The following is a 9897-nucleotide window of genomic DNA, read 5'->3' as shown; positions in this document are numbered from 1 at the left end:
ATTTCACGTACAGTATTGAAATCAACAGCATAATTTGAGCAGTGGATACACACTTCAGCAGCTGGCACGTATTTCAGCGTTTCCTGTGTCTAATTATAATAAATGTCAGGCTTTGACACACTGGTCCGCTGCAGATGTACAAATGAAAGAAAAATAATCAAGATGGAAAAAGCCATCAGTCAGACACGAGGGAGAAACAACCAAATAAAGGAGAATGCTTAGTGCTACTGCAGTTAAATGTAAATCTGCTGCAGGAATCAAACTTGAGACCACTTTTACAGGCTGTGACTGTGCGTCTGCCCGCTACCTTCAGCGTCCCACTTACGCCCTCCTGCTGTTGAGTCATTAAAAAAAATAAAGTTGCATTATTTCCACTGGAAGTGTATGTCAGATTGGCTGCTGCCAGCTGCGAGGCAGCGCTCCCAGTTAGCAGACGTTTCCTCATGTGTTAGACCGAAGTCGGCTGCTGCTTAGACCCCAACTCTCATTTGTTCCAACAAGGTTCACCACGCCAAGTAGTCCTGCTGTCTGCTGGACCACTCCCAACATAAATGTGCTACACAGCCGGGGGGAAAAATGTCCTTTGTGTTGTAGCAGTTATACAGTACAGTATATGAACCTACTGAGGTTTTTTCTTTACACAAAAGTACATTCAATTGTTTGGTACAAGTTGTTCCACTTCACAGACTGCAGGATGTTAATCAGCTCTGTTCCTGCTCTGCTCTCCATGCTACACAAAATGCTCTTGTTATGTAATTTATATAACTGTATCCTAAGTTTATATTTCCATAACATAAGATTGTTGCGAGAATTTTCTATAGTCATGTCTCGTTTTTACCTCCAGTGGGTACGTGACGTTTTCAGGCCTGTTTGTCTGGTGGTTATCAGTTATCAGGGTTTGTCAAAAACCTGTTGATTGATTGGATGGAAAATTGAGCCAAAGAACAAATGATTTGTGTTTAGTGTAGAGCCAGAATTTCTCAACAGTGAAAACCAGGATGTTTGCTAGTTTCCCACTAACTACTGCAGTTTTAGGAATTGGCAGATATATGGTGTATTCCCTACAGATCAGACTTCAGATGAACATTTCTAAAGATTCGGTTCATCTGTTTCTGAGTGTTTAGGTTTTTTTAAACCTCACAAAAAGGACACTGAAAAAAAAATCTAAGCACAGAAAGTGTGATGAAACATGATAGTATGTCACCTCACAAGAGAAATACAATGCTGTAAAAAGATACTCAACACCCTCCTGATTTCTTCTCTTTCTGTGTGTACCTCAAACCGATCTTCTAAGATCTTCAAGCAAAAACAAAGACGACAACCTGAGCAAACACAAAATACAAGCTTTTAATGATAATAGTTTTTACAGAGGCAAAGAAACTTTAATCGGATTCTTCTGAGCCATTCTGTAGTGGACTTTTTTATGTTTGGGATCATTGTTTTGAGCTTAAAGCCACAGACTGATGAGCTAAAGTTCTCCTCCAGGATTCTCTGGTAGAAAGCAAATCATCCCCAAATCATCACACTGCCACCTCGGTGACATTTGTGCGGAACTCTGTGTTAGGACCACTGTCCTCAAAACTGTTTAACGTTTGCCTCATTAGTCTGAAGGAGATTCCCAAAAAAGGTTTAAGGATCATCTCTGATGTGATGTTGCAGTATTCAGATGAGTCTTTAAAAGTTTCTCCTCACCACTTTCCCAGGATGCCATTTCTACCCTGTGTCTTTCAGATAGTGGAGCCATGAACACTGTCTTTTATTAAGAGGGAAGAGGCCAGCGGCCCCTTGGATGTTTTCCTTGAATCGTTTGGGACGTCCTGGATGAGTCATCATTGTGCTCTTGGCCAAATTTTGGAAAGTTGGCCAGTTTTGGGAAGGTTCCCTATTGTTCCATGTCTTCTCCATTTGAAGATAGTGTCTCTCACTGTGGAATTACAGAGTCCCAGAGCTTTAAAAATGCTTTGTACCTCTGACCAGGCTGATGGATTTAAGTGTGGTAGTTTTTTGACAGTGGTAGTTTAAAAAGAAGGATACTTTTTCCCACAGGTCTAGTTACATCACACTTTTCATTCAGTCAATACAATTTTCAGTTAAACTAATAAAATAACATATTATGTGTTTGCTGCCAATGTATTTTGTTAAATTCAGTTTGAACATCTGAAACAATTTAGTATGAGATAAAAACAAAAAGAGAAGAAATCAGAAAAGGGGTTGAATAATTTTGCACAGCACAGAATGTCCTGAGAGCTGCATAACTTTTTAAGAGGTTGGAGTTTTATTATGTTCCACAATTGTTTTTCTAAGTGTGCCGCTCATGCTGCGGTGAATAATAGCACCTTATCCAACGTCACAATAATGCTCATTTCTGATTGGCTGACAGATGTACTCAGTACTTATGAATTTATATGTATAAGTAATGTCATTTTCATTGTTCCTCGCAGAGTCATCATTTCCTGTACAATGCCAGGGCATTAGATGTGATTATTTAGAGAAAAGCTGATGGATGCAGGCTTTTCAGCATCACTGACTGTGTTTTCTACTCTGTTTTATTAAAACTACACTAGACTACACTACACTGTGGATTCTGTCAGCCCACTTTTTGCCTGTTAGAGACAGATTCTGATTCTGTGGCTCCAAATGGCCCCAGTGGTTATGTATCATTTGAGTGGGACTCAGGAACTTGTAATATTAAAAGGCACTTGGAGTCACTATGTGAAATATTAGAAACAGTGTTCAAATTTCATCAGGTACTCACTCACTTATTGTCACTGTCCACAACTGAATCACACCTGCAGTACAAGAGGTGAGGCACAATCAGTCCTTCATAAACGTAATAATAATGCTCATGTTATGTTTTCATCTACACTGGAGAGAAGATCAAGACAATAACATAAATAGACAATAAAGCTGCTAGAGCAGCATTCAAGTAACTTTCACATTTATTTAAGATAAATCCGGGCATCCCATTATGAAATTCTTGAACAACAAATTAAGATTTACGCTGTTCTTATCATACAGGCAGGGGCTGGTTTAGAGCTCTGTACAATCAGTTTTGAACCTACAATCCTCAAGCTGGGAGGCGAGTACTAACCGTCGGGCCACCAACTATGACAGCTGTGCAGCTGTGACAGTATTGATCAGACTAAAATATCATATCATAAACTATTGCCTTGAAATGCTATACAAACATTCACGTTGCCCAGTTGAAGACAATGTTTAATTCTAGTGATCCCCGACTTTTCCTCTGACACCACCGTGAGCTTGATCGTTGTGGTTTTGTCAACCATAGCATGAATTGCCATAAAGTTTGCCTGAACTATTCAATCTCAGTGACTGCAGTGGTTCACTGACATTTCCTCCAGAACTACTGATCGGCCAAAAGGAATTTAGTGAAATATCTCAACACCTACTAGATGAATCGGGACATAATCTGATAAACATAATCTAACTTTTGCCTCTATAGACATTAGCAGTTCAAAATGTTTCAAGTATTTGTCCACTCCCTGGAAAACTAATGGCGTCCCAACCATTTACTTTAGTACCAATGAACTAATATGACAGACATCAAAGACATCAAGCACTGCTGTACCTGCAGCATCACAAGTCCACTATAGTGGACATAGTACATATATAATGTTTAATGACCCTTTTGACCAATAATGATGGATTTAACTAAAATGTTTGTCAATTTCACTACGTGTCTACACTTTGAAATGATTAGAAATACAATTTTGCAAATTTCCTTTTAAAGTTATACTTCTATAACGTTACACTGTTTTGTCTGATATAAAGCACATTGGGAAGACAAAATGTTACAAACACCACTCGTGTAGCACAGCAGAGCTTAACACCAGCACATACAACAGCCCCCAAAATGACCAAAAGGGTTGGAAACCAATAAATAGTTTAGAAATAAATAAATAATGAAGCTGTTGGAAAAATCACTGAAGGTGATGTATTCTTCATTTTGTTCATTAGTGCACACAGTCACTTGGATGCACTAGTCCAAAATAAAAGATTATATGTGTGCACACTCTGCCGCAAACGAAACAAATCATAAACCTGCATAGTTGTAACATATATTTTCATAATTTAACCAAATTTGATTTTGAATTACACAGTGCAAATTGGAATTTTTTTCCCCTTGATGCCTCCACAGATAATTTATCTGCAAGTGCACAAACAGAAAGTAAAGCGGTTTGCTACACTTGCATGTTTGTGTCGCCTTCTTTATTGGATTATGCTGGATTTTCTTACATGACCATCATGTTTGTCTTGTAGATCAAACTTGTTCAAAGAATATTATGCTCAGGATCTTTGTCTTTTCACACTCTAGTCAGTCTGCGGGTCTTTTACGACTCTGTTGTAAAAAGATGATGTGTAGCTCTGCATCTGTGGCATTCCTTTGTGTAGACAACTTTGCAAACTCAATCCATTAAAGCTAGATATAGTTCATCAAAACCTTCTACTATTGTTGCATCTTGAGAGTGTTTTTAACAGGACACAGAATTACTGTAACAGCGCGACACCACCTGAGCTTTATTGTGCAGAGATTCCCTTTTCATCACTCATCAGGAGCTATGAGCCAATGGGACATTACTCAAAAAAAGCCTGATGTGTTCTTCCACTCACACCACCAAAATCTTCCCTCTTGTGTGCCATTAATGGACTGAAAAGCATCAAGGCAAGAGTGTCACAGGGCAGTGCAATGGGAGCTGGAATAGATTCACAATGTTCCGACTGCTGCTTTCATCTCATGCTGCACCAGACCTCCAAACCTTTACTTGCAGGGTCAGTTCACCCAGATTACATAAATAAAACAGCAGTATCACACACACACACTTTAGATCCATCTCTGAGATTTTCACGTCCATCACAATATAATGCAGGTGCATGGCATTTTCAATTTAACAGAAGCATGTCTTTCCAGAAACAGTGCCTGTGTGTTCTCATATGAGATGAGTTATTTTGTAATTTGGGTGAGTTAACCCTTTAAGGAAAACTATTTCATTACAAGCCTTTCACAGGCGTAAAAGTAAGTATCAGCAGTAAAATGTTCTCTAGTTCGAGTAGTAGCCTCTGTTCCTCAAAATGTGAATAAGACTATGTGGTTTCTTCCCACATCTGTATTTTCCAGGTATTAAAATGAGGAATTTGGGGAATTAGACTTGGTGGCGGTAGAGAGTTTAATTCTGGAACCATGTGCGATGACTTGGTCAGCTGTCAAAGCTGCAGTGATGTGTGGCTTCACACTAAAAGATCTAGTTTTCCTTTGTAACGGGGACTTAGCCTTTTGAATGACTTAGATGACTCTACAGAGCTTATAACCAAGATATATCTGTACACTATCTGTCTAGAGTGAGCGGAATGCTAAACCAAGACAAGCCCTGACAAAATCATCAGCTTCTGTGACTTCTAGCTCACTGCGCCTGCTCCATAATTCATCTGGTATATGTGAAGGTTCGGTGGCTTGCACCTTTCACCTCTTCCCCTATTGGCTGCACCGCCCTTTAATTACCTTTACTCTGTGTTTATTCCATTATTTGTTGACACTGTTACTGTAACAACAGATTAAGATGTTTAAAACTTTAAAACTTGGTTTGTTTTACGGTGCCAGAAACCATAATTCTCTACAATTCACTGGTTGGAAGCAGATTTTGCTCGGAGATGTTGAGATAGTTCCAAACCTGATTCCCTCCAAATCCCTCCAAATTCCCATGAGGCAGATAAATATTTGTACTATACATAAATGCTCAGATCAGCTAAAAATGTGTTTCAGAATGGTGAATGTAAATAACACAAGCATTCAAACTGAGTGTCAGGCTACAGCCAACAAATGCTCAAACTGTCTATTAGTATAAATTTAAGGCATTTGTACTTTGAAGGGTCACAGAAATTTGAACCGTTAGTATCTCTGAGAACTACCTCAATCTGTCAATTTCCCCCAACCTAAAGGAAAAATCTATTATTTGTGACTGTGTTTTCTTATGTGACACCAGGTGAAAATTAAACAAAATCATAAAAAACATTGTTAGTATTTCTGATGCTGAAGGTTTGGGTAGTCTCAGTTAAGAGAATTTTCATTTTCCTAACACTGTGACTGGCTCCACTAATTTGTGTGGACCATTATTTCAGTAATTACAAGTAAACATACTTTTGTTGTGCTATTATTTTTTTGTGTTTGTTTCTGCAAATAATTTTAGGATCCTGAGGATTTAGGAAGAAAGGAACAACTTCCTCATAAGGAGTACGTTATGAAATATTTTATAAAGATGTACTTTATAAAACTTTTAAACTGTACCTAATCAACGTATTCATTGTTATAGTTAATTTATCACTCGCTTTATATATCAGTTGTAAACATTAGAATTTTCAGTTGCAAATTCGTTTTACCAATAAGAATGTTAAATTATAGATAAATAATCTACTACAAACTCTCTCTCTGTGCTTCATACTACAAAGGGGATGTCACGGTGTCATTGGCCAAGCTTATTAATAGAAACACAGGGAAATTGCTTCCATGGCCCCTTTAACGATGCACTGTAGGCTAGTTATGATAGTCATGCTCCCATTCTTTATGCTAAGCTAGATGCGCTCTGATTGCAGCTTAAGGCACAGATATAATACAAATAAACATAATTTATATTATTCTTATTTGACTTAATAACATGTAAATGGCCATTCACATAGCGCTTTTATGCAAAGAAATCTTGGTTAACAAAGTTGATTCCCATTCACCCATTGACACACACACCGCCATGCAAGGTGCTCACCTGACCCACCGGGAGCAACTTGGGGTTCAGTGTCCCGACACGTAGCCGGGACCAGGGATCGAACCACTGACGCTGTGGACAACTGCCTTACCAAGTGAGTTACAGCCACCATACATGCATTACCGGGCTGCAGTAACTTTACAACTGACAAAGCCATTGATTCCAGCTATGGGGGGATACAAGGATGTGTCATTTTGCACACTTTGCTTATGCATTCAATCAATGCTGCGATCATGCACTTGGTTTTCTCACTGTCTGTCTCTCCTCATGCACAACCAGACTGTGCGCCTGCACAAGCCACACTCCCCACTCTTTATCACACAGTTCATTTTTCACAGCAGCACAACTGCCTCACAATGTTTCCAGTTTATCCAGCACTTGAAATTAACGCTTGATCATAAAAATTGTTCTTTTTGTGACAAAAACCGAATGACTGTTCCACAACTTGAGGAAACGTTTATTAATATATTATCATTGCTCCTAAAGTTGGAGAGAAAGCATGATATTCCATGCTGCTCACAACATTAGGCTGCAGCTCTTCTTTTCTCTGTGTGATGCTTCCACGGAGTGAAAAACACTAACTCTATGTTTTTGTGGCTTTAACATTCCAAAGAAAATACTTTACATGTCTTGTGCATAATTTTACACACATGTCCCTCACTTTCCACCTGATCCCCTGCTGTCTTTGGAAGCTTTAGGATCTCCACCAAAATTCAAAATAAACTTCTCCCCATTTGAACAAACCCCGGCTGCACAGCACAAATTGTTGTTGCACAGACAAAACTCTTTTGGATGTTCAGTACAAGAGAACTGCAGGGGCAAGTAAACTACACATACGAGGTCTGTTTGGACTGAGAGGGCAGCCATTTGCTCTTGACCTCTGTGCCCCTCTCTCTCTCTCTCTCTCTCTCTCTTTTTAAAAAACGCAGGTGGTGGTCTTCCGCAGGCAATAAAGCAGCAGCAGACTGCCCACAGCCTAAACATTCCTCACTAACTACACCGGAATAAACAGGTTTTCCCTGCACCTTTTCCAGACTACCCGTGTTTATACCTACTCTGACCTCGTCCTAAAATAGAGGAGTCTCCTATTGCAGCACTTAGCAGAACAGCTTTCATTAAAGTTCCCAATAAAAACAGACGCATTTGATTCTTTTCCCGTTAAAACAGAGGTGTACATCTGATTGTAGATCTTAAACAATGTAACCAATTTGTTTTCATCCAATTAAGGGAATTTCCTTCTGCATCCACAGGAATTTGTGTTAGTTGCCTGTGATGTGCTTTAATTTGAGATAATGTCACAAAAAGAAATCAACTGAAAGTTGTTTGAGGGTGATCTGGCTCGCGTTTGGATTTACCTGACCACCCAAGGCCTTCATTTTTCTAGGATTCAACACTTTCAATCACACTTTCAACCACTTCTTCTGCAGCATGAACTTACTTCTCCCGCGCCCCTTTATGAAAGTAAGGAGCATTTTGTAGTCCTTCATGTCGTCCTCGTACGGCTGGGCCTCCACCGTGATGTTCATCTCCTCCTTCAGGTTCAGGAAGATCCCCTCCGAGAGGAAGTAGTGCGGCCGGTCGTCGTGCCGCACATCGTGGAAGATTACCAAAGCCCGGGACGTCCAGTTAAAGTGCGTGTGGAGGACGTTGGCGAAGTCCCCCAGCTTGGTGGTGGAGGGCCCGCTGCGCACGATGGTCTGGTACTCCTCCTGCTTGTCGAAGCCGTACGCGGGTCCACCGGCTGTGATAAGCGGGAGTTTCCAGTGGGATGCGAAACGCCCCACAGAGGCAAGGGGGTACACGCAACCGGGTCCGAAGAAAGCGTCCGGGCGCATATAAAGCTTGGCATCCACGGCCACCACCTGCGCACGGCTCTCGGCGCACGAGCCCACGGCAGGGTCCTCGGTGCTGTAGTTGAGGATGTTGATGAAACTGCCGAGCAGCAACCCGTGCTTGACGTGCAGGTCCTCGTGCGCCATGAGGATAGCTGGGAGGACGCGCGGCAGAGCCCACGGGTACTTATGGTGGTTGTCCGGGAGCATCACAGCCACGGTTATGTTACCTCTGCAGCCCGGGAGGAGACAGCAGGACAACACCGCAAGCATACACCATCCCAGTAAGACTCTGCTTCCCATTTTGCGTCCCAGCCGCTTGGAAGTCCCAGACAGCAAAGTACGGCCAGTGAGAGCGCACCGTTTGGAGAGGAGACACGGCCGGCTGTGGCACACCGACACCAAACCATACGTATCTGCTTTCCACTCTTTCTGTGAGTCTATTTCACTGTCTCTCAAAACTCAAAAAAAGTCGCTAAAGGCATGATTTCTCATGTGCCAGCCCGGCTGTGCCATGCGTCCGCGCTGCTTAAATCCACGTCAAACAAAGTTCCCGTACTTCCCTAAGCGAGTGCTCCAGCGCACCGCGGCCCTTCCACTAAATGAAAATCTCCATCCAGATGACTGCAACTTAAATCAGAGCAGCCCTCTGCTCGGCCCCCGCACGTCACACACTGCAAGAAATGTCCGCTACTGGGGAATCACCGGCGATTTATGGATGGTGCAAGAAACACACGGTGAGTCCAAGAATATTTCGCTTACTTGAAGGTTTCCAAAGGGCCAACAGGATTTTGGTAAAGGTTTAGCAGCATTTCCTGATAGATCCGTCTCCATCCAAAATAATCAAATTAAAAGTGATATTTGTTTTAAGATAAAACAGCCACAATTTGAAACTACAATAAAAGCTAGACAAACACAAATGTTTTTTTTTTAAATAATAAGATTATAAAGCGAAGTTAGACAGCTCTATTACTTTTTAAAATGTCTGGCATTTTTTGCAGTGTAATCAAGTTTTTATCACAGGTGTGAGTCTCCCCCTGGCGGTCATGTGACAACCATGACAGTTTTACAGGGTATATAACCAGCTGCTGAGGCCTCTAGTGCATCACTATTGCTGAGCAATTAGGACTTTTTCTAGAGTTTCAAGAACGTGCAGTTATTTGATGCAGTTTATTTTTACCAGTTTTTGGGTTGGAGTTTATGGTTTTATAGCAGGCTTTTAAGAAACCTTAGGTGTCAGCTGCTACTGATGAAAGTGAGCAGTAGTTGAGTAGTTGACAACACTGTACACT

At 41.0% G+C, this 9897-nt stretch overlaps 1 protein-coding gene across 1 annotated transcript in view; it reads right to left on the bottom strand.

Annotated features, from left to right (window-relative positions):
- The window catches only part of npr2 (natriuretic peptide receptor 2), a 51280-nt gene extending 42059 nt beyond the window's left edge, over positions 1-9221 (bottom strand). The window contains exon 1 of the mRNA XM_067483422.1: positions 8212-9221. Within this exon, the coding sequence (XP_067339523.1) occupies positions 8212-8908 (697 nt within the window). The 5' untranslated portion in view covers positions 8909-9221. The remainder of the gene's footprint in view (positions 1-8211) is intronic.
- Between the last annotated feature and the right edge of the window lie 676 nt (positions 9222-9897).

Source organism: Channa argus, chromosome 18 (assembly GCF_033026475.1).
Source record: "Channa argus isolate prfri chromosome 18, Channa argus male v1.0, whole genome shotgun sequence".
Taxonomy (NCBI): Eukaryota; Metazoa; Chordata; class Actinopteri; order Anabantiformes; family Channidae; genus Channa; species Channa argus.
The sequence above is the reverse complement of the archived record's forward strand: the minus strand, read 5'-3'. Positions and strand labels throughout refer to the sequence as shown.